Source organism: Chiloscyllium punctatum, chromosome 10 (assembly GCF_047496795.1).
Source record: "Chiloscyllium punctatum isolate Juve2018m chromosome 10, sChiPun1.3, whole genome shotgun sequence".
Taxonomy (NCBI): Eukaryota; Metazoa; Chordata; class Chondrichthyes; order Orectolobiformes; family Hemiscylliidae; genus Chiloscyllium; species Chiloscyllium punctatum.
Genome location: NC_092748.1, coordinates 55,695,960 through 55,714,398, shown reverse-complemented (window position 1 = coordinate 55,714,398; position 18,439 = coordinate 55,695,960). Strand labels below are relative to the sequence as shown.

The 18,439-nt window shown below is 38.7% G+C and overlaps 1 protein-coding gene across 5 annotated transcripts in view; it reads right to left on the bottom strand.

The window, feature by feature from the left end:
- The window catches only part of gpr155a (G protein-coupled receptor 155a), a 57,855-nt gene that overhangs the window by 18,340 nt on the left and 21,076 nt on the right, over positions 1 to 18,439 (bottom strand). For all 5 annotated transcript variants that reach the window (XM_072579187.1, XM_072579186.1, XM_072579188.1 and 2 more), the window contains 6 exons: positions 14,261 to 14,660; positions 9,196 to 9,361; positions 8,505 to 8,660; positions 5,812 to 5,895; positions 1,679 to 1,799; positions 955 to 1,033 (listed from right to left, as the gene is read on the bottom strand). In XM_072579187.1, coding sequence (XP_072435288.1) covers positions 955 to 1,033; positions 1,679 to 1,799; positions 5,812 to 5,895; positions 8,505 to 8,660; positions 9,196 to 9,361; positions 14,261 to 14,660 — 1,006 coding nt within the window. The remainder of the gene's footprint in view (positions 1 to 954; positions 1,034 to 1,678; positions 1,800 to 5,811; positions 5,896 to 8,504; positions 8,661 to 9,195; positions 9,362 to 14,260; positions 14,661 to 18,439) is intronic.

The following is an 18,439-nucleotide window of genomic DNA, read 5'->3' as shown; positions in this document are numbered from 1 at the left end:
GCAAAATGAAGTCTGCTTTAGATGCCTTCTGGTTTAGTGCATCAATTGCTCCTCTTAACAGGTTGAGGATCTTAATCTTGAGCATTTTAATGCATGTCGATTTATTGAGCTCTAAATTTACCCGTACAAAAGACTATAACAACAGTTCACCCAAATGACTGAAGTGAGATAAGTGAGCTTTACTCAGGTGGCCTAACATGTCCCTCCAATCTTTACACAATCTTTAAATCAAGAAATCACTCGGCAAGTTGTAACATTTAAGAGTTGATGAGCAGGTTTGTTTAACAGTAGGGTTAACAAATGGGATTTCAGTTCTTATAAGTCTGACTATATTTAATCATTTCAAATTATAACAAGCGAAGACAGTGCAGTACTAAGTAGAGCACTACCTCCACAATTAACTCAATGTATCACTTTGCTCTTTCGTGAGGCTTTTCCTAGCTTCGTTAATGGTATGTAACTATTAAGCTAAAAATAAAAGTCACTTTATTAAGAGCTTTAATTCATAGAGGAAGCCCAGGCCAATCCACATCCAACAATATGCTCTGAAAAATTGGTTTGCATTTTGATAGCCATGACAAATTCTACCACAACAGCTGAGAAAATCCACAAATTTCTAAAACAGATCAAATAACCCAGAACATCCTAATCCCAACGGAAATAGATTGTTTTAAAACAATTCAAGGATCAAGATCTCCATTTCATCTAAAGGCAAACCTTTTCTCCATAGCCATTTCTTATCTTTATACCGAGCTTTGTTGAAATCGGTCCATTCAATTTTGAAGTATGTTATTTAGACTAACAAATGGTAAAATTATTAGCTATGTCATAATATTATAAAATAAATATCATGCTATTCAGGTCCCATTCTTGCTTAGTTTGTTGTTGACTATCACCTATCAATAACAGCATCCACAGACAAGTTTTGAAAATGTGTAACAGTTTTCCACTCACCCCCATCCAGCAATGATGAAGAATCCTTTTTGCTTGGATGCATTTTTCTCCAACAGGAGTAATGAGAGAGCAATGAGGCCTATTAAAAGAAATTGGTTGTGGACATTTTAGACCACTATGAAAAAACACAGTAAATCAGCTGTGTTTCTATCAGGGCTCCAAATTGTGAAACAAGTGATTAGATCAGTGATCTGTTCTTTTAAAAATGTGACATCACTTTTATCTGCAAGAATATTTGAAATGCCTATGATGCAGCAACTCAAATGATTTTGTGACAAAGCCTCATAGGATACAGAAGAGAGTGAGAGCAACTGAGAGGGAAAGAGAAAAGATAAAGAAATCAGGGAAAAAATGAGAGGGGAGGAAAGTGGAAAGGAGGAAAACTGAATTACATAGGAAAGAAAAGTAATAGTAAAAGAAGCAAACAAAAGGAAGAAAAGGAAAATATCAGAAGAGAATGAGATAGCAAAGGGAACAGGAAGTCAGGGAAAGAAAAGGGGCAAAATAGATAAAGTGAAAGTGAAAATAGGGAACTAACAGAATTAGTCATTGCTATAAATAGGAAAACAGATAATAAATAGATTGGGAGAAGGGAGGAAAGACAAAGAAAACATAATAAGTAGTGACACATAATGAGAAATCAAAATACACAGAACTATTATAGCAAAGAACAGAGGAAAGCAAAGTGAATGGGTTAAAAAACAATCGTCTAAAATGACCTTACCTGTCCATACATACGTACTATACAAAGAACAATATAGCACAATGAAGACCAGCACTTGACCAAGACGAGTATTTTGCTTGGTGATAACATACCACATGATCATTCCCAAACAGACCATACTCTGGAAAATTTATTTTAAAAAGTGTAAAAAACCTAACTGAGAAAGTAATCAATATTCAGTTCATTGACAGATTAAGTATTAGAATTTGACAATTTATTCTGCAAAGTCTGCTGACCATCTCTTGTACCTCCAGTTTAGGTTGAACTCTGCAAATACTCCATTTAATTTCCTTCAGTTGCAGAAATTTCCTTTTTTTTCATTTATAAAATTGCAACTATTCATAAATCCTCATCAAATCCCAGCATCATTGGCCATTGGTCAAAAGGCAAATGAAGCTTAACATCATAAAAGAACTTCAGTCGTAGCAACTGCTTGAATAAGGAAACTTACATTTTTAATTTACTAATTGCTGTTCACTGTTTTTCTGAATTGTTATCCACACTGTTTTCTTATTGAGTAGTGTAGAATAGTGCTGACAAGCCCATTTCTTTATTGACAGTCCTAACATAGTTATTAAAAGCCCATATATTTTGATATGTAACAATTATAGGTATCAGCAGTACTAATTTCTACATTCCCACAGATTTTACATTTACAAAAAAAAAATCTCCATTTTGGTGTCAAATAACTTCAATATATTTAGATATCAGCTGCGTACATTGTAAATTCTTTCTTTGCCATGACAGATCCTTTCATCATACTATGTGATACTGTCACCGTACTAAGCACAACAGATTACACTTGAGGTGCTGTGTGTGATAGCAGCCACCAATGTATCCCAATGCCATTTTTAACTTATTCTTTTCTTAATTTTATTTCTTTGCTTATTCTTCATTACTCCAACATTGTCAACCTGATGATCAACCTTACTTCAGTCCAAAATTATGTGTTGGACTGGTGTTTACAAAGTTAAAAATCACACACAACACCAGGTTATATACCAGCAGGTTTGTTTGGAAGCACTAGTTTTCTGAGTGCTGCTCCTTCATTAAGTGGTTGTGAAGGAGCAGCGCTCCGAAAGCTAGTGCTTCCAAATAAACCTGGTGGACTATAAACTGGTGTTGTGTGATTTTTAACTCAGTCGAGAATGTGGAAGAACAAAATGGATGCCATACGTTTACCTGAAATTTAGATGCCAACCTAAAGAAAATACAACACAGAACTATATGGTTGCTAATTATTAGAAGCACCATGTTGAAGACTACGCTAAAATTAATTATAACTCATTGTGGGATTAAAATTCGGCAATCTTGTCCCATTTTTAGGTATGAATGGTGGCAGACAATTAAGCAACAAATTCGGAAAGAGATTCCATGAATACCTCTATCCTAGAACAGCCAAATACAATATAGAAAACTGAAGGCCATTTTCACACAGAGGCACCAAAGAATGATCCCTCTTAGCTTTTTCCTGAGATGCTAAACATTACAGATGCTCACCTTTTGCCAACCCGATTCACTCCATGTAAGATCAAAAAAAAATTAGCATATTGACACATTAAAAAGAGTTCTAGACCCACACCTCAACAAAATTCAGTCTGCAGTTTCAAAGACTTATGCTCCAGAACTAAACATACAACTAGCCAAGCTGTTCCATTAAAGGTATAATACAACTCTACAACCAAAAATTTGCTCTAAAAATTAAAAGGTTGTACAAAAAAAAAATCCAATTCAATCTGATCAACTACTACTCCATCAACTTGCTCTCAGTTACCAATGGAAGGAGTCATGAATAATGCTATCATGTGGCACTTACTCATCAATAACCTGGTCGGTTTGGGTTTTTCAGGACTACTTGATCCCAGACTTGTTCAAAACATGCACATGAGCTAAATTCCAAGTGAGGTGAGTGACTGCCCTTGAAATCAAGACAACATTTGACATCAAGCAACACTAGTTAAAGGACATCAGTGGGAAAACTGTCATGTTGTTGGACATATATAACACAATGATGTCTTTGGATTTGGAAACCAATCATCTCAGTTCTAAAACATCACTGCAGGAGTTTTTCAATGCTTGTCCAACTATCACGATCGGTTTTATAGAAATGTAGCAGCTAGGAATAGGAATAGGCCATTTGGCCCTTCAAATCTGCTCTGCAATTCAATGAGATTATGGCTAATCATCCAACTCAGTACCCTGTTCCCACGTTCACCCCATACCTTTAATCTTTTCAGACATAAGAACTATAATCTAACTCCTTGGTGTGGTCATGGTCCAGGGGGAGGTAGGAGGAGGAACCTGAGAGTTGCCGCTCAGCCTCTGTGAGGCAGAGGTCAGTACGCCAGATAACAACAGCACCCCCTTTTGTCAGCAGGTTTGATGACAAGGTTGGGGTTGGACCTAAGGGAGCGAAGGGCAGAAAGTTCGGATGGAGAGAGGTTGGAATGAGTAAGAGGGGCAAAGAAATTAAGGCAACCAATATCCCATCGACAATTTGACAAAGGGTCAGTTAGACTCGAAACGTCAGCTCTTTTCTCTCCTTACAGATGCTGCCAGACCTGCTGAGATTTTCCAGCATTTTCTCTTTTGGTTCTGTTTCTTCCTCTCCTGCTGATCCAACCAGTACTTCTCCACCAACACATTCATTCAATTGGCAGAACTGGTCATTACCCTCAACAATTTCTCCTTTGAATCCTCCCATTTCCTTCAAACCAAAGGGGCAGCCATGGGCACCCACATGGGTCCCAGCTATTCCGGCCTCTTCGTCGGATATGTGGAACAGTCCATCTTCCTCAGTTACACCGGCACCATTCTCCACCTTTTCCTCCGTTATGTTGACGACTGTATTGGCATCACCTTGTGCTCCCACGAGGAGGTTAAACAGTTCATCAACTTCACAACTGCACCCCAGAACATCCCAGGTGGCCTCCTACTTCGAAGACCACAATTTCCCCTCCCACATGATCAACAATGCCCTCCAGCGCATCTCCTCCACTTACCAAACCTCCACCCTTGAACCCCACCCCTCCCCTCCAACCGCAACAAGGATAGAACCCTCCTGGTCCTCACCTTCCACCCCACTAATCTCTGGAGAGAGTTCATTATCTGCTGCCATTTCTGCCACCTACACTCAGACCCTACCACCAAAGATATATTTCCCACCCTACCGTAAAGACCATTCTATCCGCAACTCCCTTGTTAGGTCCACGCTCCCAACCAACCTCCACTCCCAGCACCTTCCCTTACCACCGCACACACACCTCCCCCTCACCTCTGTTCAAGGCCCCAGAGGATCCTTCCATATCCAGCAGAGATTTTCCTGCACATCCAAACACCTCATCTACCGTGTCTATTGCTCTCGATGTGATCTCCTCTACACTGGGGTCACAGGATGCCAACTCACAATGTTTCGGAGAACACATCTGGGACACACGCACCAAACAACCCCACTGCTCTGTGACCGACTACTTCAACTCCTCTTCCCACTCCGCCAAGGACATGCAAGTCCGGGACCTTCTCCATTGCCAAATCCAAGCCACCTGACGACTGGAGGAAGAACACCTCATCTTCTGGCTTGGGACCCTCCAAGCACACAGCAACAACGTTGACTTCATCAGTTTCCTCATTTCCCCTTCCTCATCTCAGATCCAACCCTCCAACTTGGCACTGCCCTCTTGAATTGTCCTACTTGTCCATCTTCCTTCCCACCTGTGACCATCACCCTCCAGCTGCATCTACCTATTGCCTTCCCAGCTACCTTCCTCCCAAGCGCACCCTCCTATTTATCTCTCAGATCCCTTTCCTCCTCATTCCTGATGAAAGGCTTATGCCTTAAGCATAGACTCTCCTGCTCCTTGGATGCTGCCTGACCTGTTGTGCTTTTCCAGCACCACATGTTTTGACTCTGATCTCCAGCATCTGCAGTCCTCATTTTCTCTCATAAGGTCTGAACTGTAAACAGAAAATACCAGAGAACCCAACAGGTCTGACAGCATCTGAGGAATAGGAAATATAGTCGAGACCTGTTTTTTGGCCTAGTACCTTCAAAAAATATGCAATGGCCACAGCCAATGTTCCATAAGTAAATGTCATTCCACAAAACCTTACAATTAATATTGGATGAACCTTACCTGTGCAAGCAGCAGATTAATGGAGAATAAATGTGGTAACTGCTTAAATTTCTTACTCAAAAGCATAACAGCCACAGACCAAACCTGTATAAAAGAACAAAATTGTGTAAGTTAATCAAATTGCAATTGTAATTGCCAAACATATGATTTAAAAAAAACTTTGAAACAGCACAGAATTAAAGCTTTTTTTGAGTGGCAATTCTAATTAATTTATAAATAACAATGTTGCTCATTGCATTGTTCATGGTAAATCAGAGGTTATGCTTAATTATGACTGATTTAACTACTCAACTACTGCGAAGTATTGTAAAAAGGAAAATCCTGGGGCTAATCCACAGCTTCTTACTCTGCGCAATGATGATTAAAATAAATGAAACTGAACAGAAAGGTGGAGTTTACTGCCTCCAGATGCCTTATATTGGAACTTGCTTTTACAAAACTCCTTGCGGAGGTGCCAGTTTATCAAGGTCAGAAGAAAACAACAAATACTGCTTTATTTTCCTTTCTTATTTCATTTTTAACAATGGTCATCTTCATCATTAGTTTCCACAGATGACCAGTTGCAATCTCTCATTGTTCTAGTTAAATGAAATTTGAGTCAATCAAGAGAGTGATACCTAAACTTATATCGATTGTGGCACTCTCTGATGTTACACATAATATAAATAAAAAGGTTTTATTTCACAATCACAATGGACTGATAGCATTTATCAAACTAAAATGAATAATATGTTTGATAAAGATCAATAAATTTTATAGAATATATTGTAAAATGCATCATTCAGTTGCTGAGCAGGTTTTCTGAGTAATCTGGGCCAAAAGTTTAGAGTACAAAGTCTAGCTGTATGAATAACCAAATCTTGATGAGAGTCAGGAGCAAGACTGTAAGTGTTCCTATAGCATTAGCAGGTATAGAATAAGCACTAGTGAGGCATCTAAGTATATGTGGTGGTCAAATGCAAACAGAGGGAGAAAGTGTGGCATCAGTAGAGCAAATACAATTTTAATGCAACTTCTACATAGCTGGAATTCTTATTGTAGTTGTATCCTTATTTTGTTTTAGTGAAGATCTCTGGTGCTGACTACTGCTGGGATAGCTTGCTCCTTCAAGTGGCTGAGCTCTGAAGTGCAATTTTCTAAGATCTATTAAATGTAAAGTAAGTAAGACAAGCAATCTGGAGTCAAGCTAGTCGGTGTTTATTGGGGAGAAGATCTAAAAATAGCAAAAGGAGGAGGTAGATAGTAGGAAGAGAAGTTGTGGCACTGGGGAAAGTTGTGGGTGTGTGGAAAGCAGTAAAACTGGGGCTGAGTACCTTGTCAAGCATGGATCTTACACAGAAAATGATTGATATGATTTTCAGGAACTTACAACACAGCAGAAGTAGGGTTCTGAATTGACAGAATTATTTTATGTTGTAGCGGTTAATCCTTTTTATAGATTTATACTAAAAATTAGGTTTGCCTATCACAATCGAATAGTGATAGCACTCTTGTCTTCAAATCTGAGGGATCCATATCTCCTTCAGATATGGAAGTACATATTTCAGATGACATCTCAATGCAGTACTGATTGATTATGGTACTGCCACAGGGGACATCTTTTGGTAAGATACTAACTTATTGATTTATATAATTTTGTGTGGTGTACTGGAACAGAAATTGTTGAAACACTATTCAAAGCTGAACTGCTCAGAGTCTGCAGAAACAGCCCTCAGTGACTGCTTACATTATGTTGACACCTAGCACTAACAATACTGCACACTGTTAAAATACAAACGAGACAGCCCAAACAATAAACGGAAACAGCAAGCTCACTGTCTATGTGCCACAGAAGTCCCTGACTCAATTGCTGTGGAATCCATGTCTCTTAACAAAATATTCAATTTATTTCTGTATTAACTGGAGTCAGTTACTCCAGACCCTTCAATTTTTTTTAAGAAATTGCATAGTCACATGATCATTCCAATGTTCACGCTGATAAAGCTGCCCCTCACCCAAAGCTTAGCAGTAAATAGCTAGTCAAATGTCATAGGTGTGATGTTGTAAAATATAGCTGGTGCAACAAGTATATGTACTCATCTCAAGAAAAGTTTATTTTTGAATGATGTCACCCTCAATTTTCTACATTCCACAGAATAGAGGGACAGGCTATTCAATCTTTTGTCATAGGACAAATTTACATCCCAGGAATTAGTTTGGTGAACCTTTGTTACATTCCCTTTATGGTAATTAAGCATTTCCACATGTAAAGACACCAAAATGGCACACAAAGCTAGCAGATAATTGGTTTATAACAATATTTATGCACTTTTATATTTGGCAATTATGAGAAATAGAATTATCTGTGTTAAGGGTCATTGATATGACTTAGGAATGATGCTGGTCTCCGTCAGAACAGGGTTGAGCCCTCCGGAGTCTGATAGTACTATTCATGTTGTTGGAGTTTGGAAGCATCACTATCAAAAAGGATGATTTTCAGTGAATTACTGATATTTTCAGTATACAGTACATAACTTGGCATAAGTTGAAGTACAAGTCAATCAGCATCTCAAAATATATACCAAAATCATAATGAATTAACCTCAACTTTAACATCAAAAACTCAACTTTTTTCAACAGGAGTGAGAAAACCGCATGCTAAATCAAATATTTAACATTAGAAATGAATGTTTTTACAGAAACCATATACTAACCAGAAAAACGAGGGTGACTATGCTTATGTCAAAGCTGATGCTCTGAATGGCAGATTGTAACACCTGTGTGTGCATAGATGGAATTGTCAAAAGCCAAGCAGACACATACATAATGGGAGCAGATACAAATGTATTTATCACCATCCCAGGAGTCACCTATAAAATAATTTTATATAAAAGTTATTGACAAATAGAGATGTAGACACAGAAAAAAAATAAACAAATTGTGATTATCTAAATGAGTGCTTCCTCTAAGCTTTCTAGGACTTACGGTCTCATAATCTGTACTTAGAACAGAGAACAGTACAGGACAGTAACAGGCCCTTCAGCCCACATTGTCTGTGCCGACCATGGTGCCATTCTAAACTAATCCCATCTGCCTGGACATGGTCCATATAGCTGTATTCCCTGCCTGCTCATGTATTTGTCTAACCGCTTCTCAAATATTGCTACTGTATCAACTTCCACTGAAAAGAAATATGGTTTTGCATGGAAAACGTTAGAGTTATTCAACAGTGTTCATACTAAATTTACTGAGGCTTGAATTATTTGCAAGTATCATAAAAAAGCTGAATACATAATTTAAAAGAGTTTCAACTCATAAATACCCTCTTAATAAATCCCTGTCTTGTAAAAAAAAACTCTTCCTATTTGAAATTTAGAATGGGAGACTAATTCTTGATGTACTTACAATTTCAATTTCCATATTGTATTGACTTGCATATATAGCTACACTTGGTGCTGTTGGAAAAATGCCATAGAAAAATGCATAGTTTGAGAGGCTGGTGTAGTTAGCTTCAGTATTACCATTGTCTAGTAATTCCACCATTTCACGGCTGATGAGGGGAAGTACCAACCTATGAATTTTAAAACATATATTTTATTACAAATTAAATGAAACAATAAATCATATTAGTCTGTTCAGAAAATTGAAAAAAATTTCAAATTTATCACATGAAATTATTAACTTAAATTTCTAAGGATTGCTAAATCCAAACTACTCAATTAATCACCCAACTTTTTGCTATGAAAGTAACCACAACCTTGTCACAAGGTTGACAGCCATGGTTCCCAACAGAGAGAAGGGTAAGAAAAGTATAAGTATAAGTCAAGGCATTATGTAATGAACTGCCACATGAATATTATTGGAGAACAAAGTCTGTGCTGTGTTAAAAATTTGAAGTATGGAAGAAACAGGTGAGAGATTAGTTTAGAAATCCCCATAAGAAAATAGAGACTAAGGTTTGCAATGTAGAATGAATTTAAAAGCTACTGTGAAAAGCACATCATTATGTATCAGACAATAAATGTTTTTCTTTCAAGTCGGAGGGAGATGGCAAGTGTTCCTCATATATGGGAAAAGTGTTGGAACACTGCTGTGTTGGTTATCACATCTAAATTTAGTTTTTCACTATGTTTATGCAAGATTTCTCTTATGCAAAACTGAAAGTGAACAAGAAAGAGAATATTCCAGCCAGAGCACATTAATTCAAAGGCAGGGCAAGTAAAAGCAAGCACTAAACTAAAAGAAAGTGTAGAAGAATGAATGGGCACAAAAGCAGAGTAGACATAAGAGAATTTGATGAATACTTCATAATGTGTTATTGTTATAATCAAAAGTGTGAATGGTAAAGAGAAAGAAAACATGCAAGATAGAATTAGTGAGAAGACAAAACAGAGCGCATTTCTGCTCAAGGCAAGGAGACTTTAAGACAGAAACTTATGCTGCAATCAAGATTTATTAGATGACATCTTATCTTGTGATTCACTTTCTTTAGAACTTCAACATCTTAAAACTTCTGAGCTTCCTAAATTTTTCTTCAAAAGCTCTTTAACATCCTCCTGTGTGAACAAGCAAGAGAGAAGAACAACAGAAGCAAGAGTGAACCTGCAATAGGAAGTGTAAAATGCATGAGAGAATTTACCAGGCCGCATGGTGGCTTAGTGGTTAGCACCGCTGCCTCACAGCGCTAAGGACCTCCTGTGGTGTCCTCTCAGAGTCCAAAGAAGTGCAGTTTAGGTGGACTGGCCATGCTACATTACCCATAATGTCCAGGGATGTGCATGTTAGGATGTGCAGGGTTATAGAGCTAGGGTGGGGTGGGGCGTTAGGGGTCTGGATCTGCCTCAATGCTCTTTGGAGTGATTGTATAATATAGAAAGCACTAGAGTGCATCTTCTCAGGAAAGTGACAGTGAGTGACAAGATGAGAGAAAAATCATGATGTTCACAGAAAAACAAAATGTTCGAGGCAAGTAGAGTTCTCGATAGGAACTGAGAGATGATGGGGAATGGAGGAAATATATCAAGATTAAGTGCAAGATCAGCCTAGGGCTTAAGAGATGGGATAAGGGAACAAGGGAAAAAGACGACGACAAAGTGGAAAGGTGGTAGAAGAACAAGAACACGAATACCATAGTGAGCAATGAGAAAGTGTAAATGACTGAAAAGGAAGAGCAGAACAAGCAAAGCAACATGAGTAAATCAGAGAGGAAGAGAAAACCAAAATGCATGAATAAGAATGCATCACATAGGAACAAACATAATTCAGGATGGGTGTGCACAACTGTAAAGAAATAATGTGTACATAGAAGACCACACATAAGCAAGTATAGGTAGAAGAAAGAAAGAAAATATATGTGAGACAGACCAGCACATGAATGCAAGATAGTGGAAAAGAGTAAAAAGGACAGTGAACAAGTACAGATGTGAAAGTGTATAGTGTGAGAGTGAGAACACATGTGACTGGACAGGAGCATTTTTCAAATTCTTGAACTGCACATGGGGACTGCTGGATGGAGGGTAATTGCATCTACCGTTAAGGGAATACTGGGATTATTGAACTCAAATTCCAGCATCTACCAATTTGAGAACATTACTTGGGTCTCTGGATTATTAGAGACAATAACATTTGACTATCACCTCTCCTGAGGTGAGTGATATAACACTGTCAAGAATTAAGTAATGACCCTCCAGTGATGGACACCACATTAATTAATGTGGTGCCACTGCTTAAGAAGAGTGGTAAGTACAAGCGATGGAACTATAGACCAGTGAGCCTGATGTCAGTGGTGGGCAAGTTGTTGGAGGGAATCCTGAGGGACAAGATGCACATGTATTTGGAAAGGCAAGGACTGATTAGGGATAGTCAACACGGCTGTGTTTGTGGGAAATCGTATCTCACAAACTTGACTGAGTTTTTTGAAGAAGTAACAAAGAGGATTGATGAGGGCAGAGCAGTAGACATGATCGATATGGACTTTAGTAAAGGCGTTCAACAAGGTTCCTCATGGGAGACTGGTTAGCAAGGTTAGATCTCATGGAATACAGAGAAAACTAGCCATTTGGATACAGAATTAGCTCAAAGCTAGAAGACAGAGGGTGGTGGTGAAGGATTGTTTTTCAGACTGGAGGCCTGTGACCAGTGGAATGCCACAAGTGCTAGGTCCACTACATTTCATCATTTACATAAATGATTTGGATGTGAGCATAAGAGGTATAGTTAGTAAGTTTGCGGATGACACCAAAATTGGAGGTGTTGTGGACAACTAAGAAAGTTACCTCAGATTACAACGGGATCTTGATCAGATGGGCCAATGGGTTGAGAAATGGCAGATGGAGTTTAATGTAGATAAATGCGAGGTGCTGCATTTTGGGAAAGCAAATCTTAGCAGGACTTATACACTTAATGGTAAGGTCCTCGGGAGTGTTGCTGAACAAAGAGACCTTGGAGTGCAGCTTCATAGCTCCTTGAAAGAGGAGTTGCAGGGAGATAGGATAGTGAAGAATGTGTTTGGTATGCTTTCCTTTATTGGTCAGAGTATTGAGTACAGGAGTTGGGAGGTCATGTTGCAGCTGTACAGATCGTTGGTTAGGCCACTTTTGGAATACTGCATGCAATTCTGGTCTCCTTGCTATCAGAAGGATGTTGAGAAACTTGAAAGGATTCAGAAAAGATTTACAAGGATGTTGCCAGGGTTAGAGGATTTGAGCTATAGGGAGAGATTGAACAGGCTGGGGCTGTTTTCCCCGGAGGCTGAGGGGTGACCTTATTGAGGTTTACAAAATCATGAGGGTCATGGATAGGATAAATAGACAAAGTCTCTTCCCTGGGTGAGGGAGTCCAGAACTAGAGGGCATAGGTTTAGGGTGAGAGGGGAAAAATATAAAAGCACCCAAGGGGCAACTTTTTCATGCAGAGGGTGGTACGTGTATGGAATGAGCTGCCAGAGGATGTGGTGGAGGCTGGTACAATTGCAACATTTAAGAGGCATTTGGATGGGTATATGAATAGGAAGGGTTTGGAGGGATATGGGCCAGGTGAAGGCAGGTGGGTCTAGATTGGGTTGAGATATCTGGTCGGCATGGGCGTGTTGGACCGAAGGGTCTGTCGATGTGCTGTGTATCTCTGCTGGGAATGCAGGGCTGGCTGTCCACTGGGAAGGAAATCTTATTCCAGAAGGCTGCAGGTGGTCACTTTATCAAAGCCTTCACAGCTCTTCCATAACAATGAAAATGTCCATTTGTGAATTTGCCTCACACGGAGTCTTCAAACCCATGCCAGGTTGAAACCTAGAAGAGGGTGATGATGATGCGGGGATCCAAAAGTGACTTTATTTTCATGATATTTTATTCCCCACAAACCTGCCTCACTTTGCCCGGTAAAAATGTTTGTCTCCATAATTATGCAACTTACAAGAATAAATTAATCTGTCCTTGAGGCTCATACTTGTTGCCTTTGAACCCCTGCCATACCACCTCTTTTCAGGAGGCCATGCCATATCTTGTGACACTCAGGTACTTGACAGACAGGCAGCAAGTCTTTCCCCAGATCAAGGGCCGATTGGTAGCCAGCTCTTCTGTACTCAGCAGCCCCAACAGTCAGGCAGTGGCTGTTGCTGGTACTGGTACTACACCCCAACTAAGGTTCCAGATTGGGGGGGAAGCCCACCAGGGTTGAAGCATGGTGGAAAATGGGTTGCAGGTGAGGGAGGGTTGGCAGCAAGGGCAGAACTCCCCTATATGATGCTGGGCTACTCATTCAGGCATCAAGTGCCTTTGAATGCAGGATCCCAGCAGGCGGTCCATAAGCAGATTTGAGTTTTCTGCTGTGCTCCCCACATGATAAATCTTTAACCTGCCGCTCCAAAGACATTAGCAACAATAAGATGGGTTTTAATTTCTCCTCAAGGTCTCGTTTTGTGGCAGGATGGGAAAATTTACCGGCACCCTCCCATCATGAACCTAATGAGGGTGGAGGCAGGATGGTGATAGGGTCTCTACCCATCATCCTGCTAGCTGATTAAACCCCAAAATCACCAGAAAGGAGGGAACTAGGTTCTGCCTCATGTATGAAAATACCATGCTGTTGATTCTGAATACCCTCCCTGTGCCTCTGCCCATGTTCTTCTCATATGCACCAAGAGCTGTTCACCGATCGGAAAATTCTGTCAGTTTGGAATTATCCTGTGTTGCTTCTCTATTTCTCCTCCCTCTTCTAACCCTGTAGGTGATCATTTCCTACTTTGAACAGAGTATATTTTTTCTCCATTATGTCTCTAGTTCAGTCAGTCACTGATCCTTTTTCCAGTAATAAAAATGTAAGTTGTGAAAATTTTCTGATTTTGCAAGAGGAATCCCAATATTTAAAAGAACTTAACTCCCATATAAAATAGACAGAGTAGAAAATTTAAATTGTAAGAATCAGCCACTAGTTGCACTTATAACACATCAGACAGCAAGATTTTTCTACTTACAGTTTGGCTGTGATCAGCAGAATAATTGCAACAAATGAATTTTTTTTCAGTTTCTTGATTTGTCCCACCATTGTAAGTCCAAGATAAAAGAGAGCTGAACCACTGAAAGAGCTTGCCAGACCATCCAGAAATTCTCCAATAATCACCGGAATCTTTCGTTCAAAGATAAAATTCCCACAAATTCCAACAATGACCATAAAAACAATTGGGTTTTTAAAAACCTGTAACAATACCAGTGCAACAGTCTTCAGTTTGCTTTGTTCAGTGTTCATATTTTCCCTCCATTTTTGTATTTCACAGAAGATGAAACCAATTGGATTTAATAACATCAGTGAGATGGGTGCCACCAAGTAAATGTACTGAAGGTATTCCGGATATGTATCTCTGTATAGAGCTTCAACTGAAACACACATAAAATCATTAGGTTACCACAACAGAAGTGTTAATTCCCTGGTATTTCAAGATTTATCTGATTTATCTTGCATTGTAAAGTGAATTATTTAATACATAATAGCATAGTTTGTCACAAATCTATTCATGCTAAGTGTAAATCTCAATTGCCTCTGCTGTTAATTTACTGTTTTGCCATCCTATCTTTACAGTCACTAATCTGCTTAACTACTTGCTATCCAATCACTTTTAACACCCTTCTCCTCCCCCCCCCCCAAAAAAAAGTATTTTCCTCCAACCTGACTAATATCTTTTTGGTATGGCCCCGTGTTTTCACTAGGACTCTAAGAGGCAAAGACTAGTTGGAAAATGGCACATAACTGGTTTAACCTTCTAGCAAATCTTCTGAATTACATCAAAATCTTTCATTTATATTGTAATCTTTGATGTATTCTGTTATCTATTCTGACATGCTTTCTAGGAATGCTATCAAATCAAATGTGACACTAAGAAATTTGAGAATGTGATGGATGGACCACATTTGCTAAAGGGCTGAAGGGCTAGGAAAGATGCACAAGAGACCATAGTCAGAGAAATAGAGACTGGTGACCAAAAGCTTGGTTGATTTTAACAAATATCTTAAATGGAGGAGAGTGAGGCAGGAAGAAGGAGCATTTTCAGGAGGGGGACTTGAAACCTGGAGTCTCGGTAGCTGGTGGCAAATGAAGCGATCAGGAAAAGTAGGATTAAGCTAGCATTACTCAGCCTCAACTTTCTCTGTTAAAAATGCCCACTGCTGCAGGATAAATAAATACAATCGCTGGGGTTTTTTTTCAGAAATAATCAGCTGTCTCATTAAACCATTTTCTTGTGCCCCCTCCACACACCTCCAACTGGCAAGATTGAAATTATCCATTCAGCTGCCCACCTTACTCACCTTTTACAGAAAATCTCCTCCAGCCCTCTACCCTCCAAGAAGTCTCCATTTCTCTGACTATGGTCTCTTGTGCATCTTTCCCTGCCTTTCATCCCATTAGCAAAAAAGTGTCTTCAGTGTTTCATCCATCACATTCTCAAATTGCATCAGACTTGCTCCCCATACCTCTCAACCTTCTCTTCTTTGATATTCTCAACACCAAGTTTATGGTTACCCTTCTTACTATCTACACTTTCTTCCAATTATACATCTTGAACCACCTTAGGATTTTCTCTGTTGCTATTTAATGCAAGCAAACAACACAAATTCTCATACTGCACTTTCCAAAGTAAATTTTTGGTACCATGTGGTTATTTTACATTGCTAACGTAAAACTAAAGGTGTACCATTCTCTGTATAAATTCATGGAACTTGATAATACTTGGGCTTTCTGTACCCAACTTTAACACTCAGGGTCAAAAAGCAACTTTCACAAAGAACATTTAAATTATTGTCTTGATATTATGGCCGATGTTGATTACTCAACCAACATCTCTGAAAAAGAATAACATTATCATACTGTTTTGGAAAATTGCCTGCAGTTCTGCTTGTATTTATCATAACATTACTGCATAGCAAACATACTTTATTACCTCATATTCAAAAATTGACATTGAACTAAATAAGGAAATATGTTATTATGAAATAATTTGGGATATTTCCCTAATTTAAAGGTGCTTTATAAATGCACGGTATTGTTGAATGAACAGTGGTGTTTTCATCCTTTTCAAAGTGATGAACTTTTGGATTTGAGAACCCCGCAAAGGAGAAATATTTGATATTTATTTCTTTTGCATAAATCTTTTAAAAGAGGTTTCTGTCAAAGCCTCTCCCTTGGCTTTGAAGACTTATTGATATTCCCTTAAGTCACTTCTCACAATAATCCTCCTTATAATCTAGGCAACAGTACTTCTATTTATACCTAATGATCATAACATTCAGAAACTGTATAAATCCATAACAAAAAAAAAGTAAAAGAAAACAAGATCTTATCATTGAAACAAACAAGTAATTTAGACAAGTGTAAGGGATTTACAAGTGCAACATTCAGTTTGACCTGTTAAAATAGTCATCTGAACAGAAAGAATCATAGCACCGAGTAGTTAGACTGAGCTGTGCAAGCTGCTAGAGACAACTGAGCTAGCTTCAGACTAGTGTGTTTTTTTGAAGCGACTTAATCTGCTTATAAAAAAATGCTAAAAGGTTGTAGAATAGCACAAGTAGCAGCCTTGGGAAGAGTATGGCACATGAAAAGGAAAGGAGCAGATTGAACAAGCTCAAATGGATGATAGATTGAAACTAGTAGAATCTTGTATGACAACTAAACTGGCCCACTGTTTAAACTGCCTCTCCACTCCAGTATTAGGACTTGTGATTTGCTTTACTGAGCTCTGGATGATTCTTATTCTCAATGGGCAGCACGATCCCATTTAGATTATTCACCAAATCTTATAAGCAGTTTGTACGTCAATGGCATTATCTGAATTATTGGACCTCCTGCTACATTCTATTTAAGTATAGGGTTCCACGTAGATTTTGGCATTTTCTGTTCATACACTTTTCTGCATTTAGATGTCAGTTTCCCAGAAGCAAAGAATGCATTCATGATGGTACTGCACTTTAAAAAAAATAGATGAAGCGTGGGATGATTCCACACTGGTTATATATATGCAATCCCACCCAATGACACTTGGAGTCTATAAAAGTTAAGAATCTCAATGACAGCACTTTGATTTACTTCTCACAAAGTTCAAACCTCAAAGTTCATTACGCACTTCACACATTTGTTTTTCCTGGTTTACTGCTTGTGCTTCAGTGCTGCATGAAACAAAAACGTGTGGGTTGCTTCTGCAAAGATCAGCAGCAGTGAACGGTCTGTCCTGGCTGATTAAGATTTGTGCTTTTCTGCTGCCAGGATCTGCTAACTCATACGAGTATTTTAATATTTTCTGAAACTTCTGCCCAATTTCTACCAGGAGATTTTGTACTGCTTGAATCAAGTATCTGATAACCTTTACTAACACTCAAGCAGCTTCACGTGCCTGTAGTTTATTTATAAATTCAATATAAACATATAAAATTGAAAGTCATAGAAAGACAAGCTGGTCCATCAAACGTGCCCCACTTCTGGATAGCCAGATAATCATGACTAAACACTCCTTTCCTCCTCCCTGCAGGTCCCACCCACCTCTGCAGACATGTAATATGGGAGAGGCTAAAGTAGAGAGAAAAAAAGACAAGGCCTGTGAAGGAAAAGAACACTCTCAAAAATTGCAACTCCTCCTTGCAGGTGATCTAAACTAGACCAGGAGATCACAGAAATTACACATTATCTAACAAAATATTTCTATTTCAATAAGGTCAATAAAGATACCTTCTCTATAATAGAATTTTTGCTCCAGTTAAGAAATCAAACAGCTTCCTCTTAGAAACAGTCAGCACCCAGCACACCAAATATACTCCAGAAAATCATAACTCTGGGAAGGGAGACTGACTTGTGACCCCTGGTCCTCTCTAATCTGTTTAACTGGAATAGACAATCAAAAGGGATTATTTTACAAATCTCTAAATCCACATTACACTAAAGGAAACAGACCAAAGTCTTTGAGCCTATTGAGTCACTGAGCTTAATTAAGATACATGCTTACATGGCATTAATGTTACTGATTCCAGTGATTGTCATCAGCATTTGTACTTCAATGATCAGTAGTTTATTTACCGTGCTTTAGTGATTCTGATCAACAAGCATTACATTGCATTACTCATACAGAATCCTGTGACCACAGTATTCATCGTGTTATTGGGATTCACTG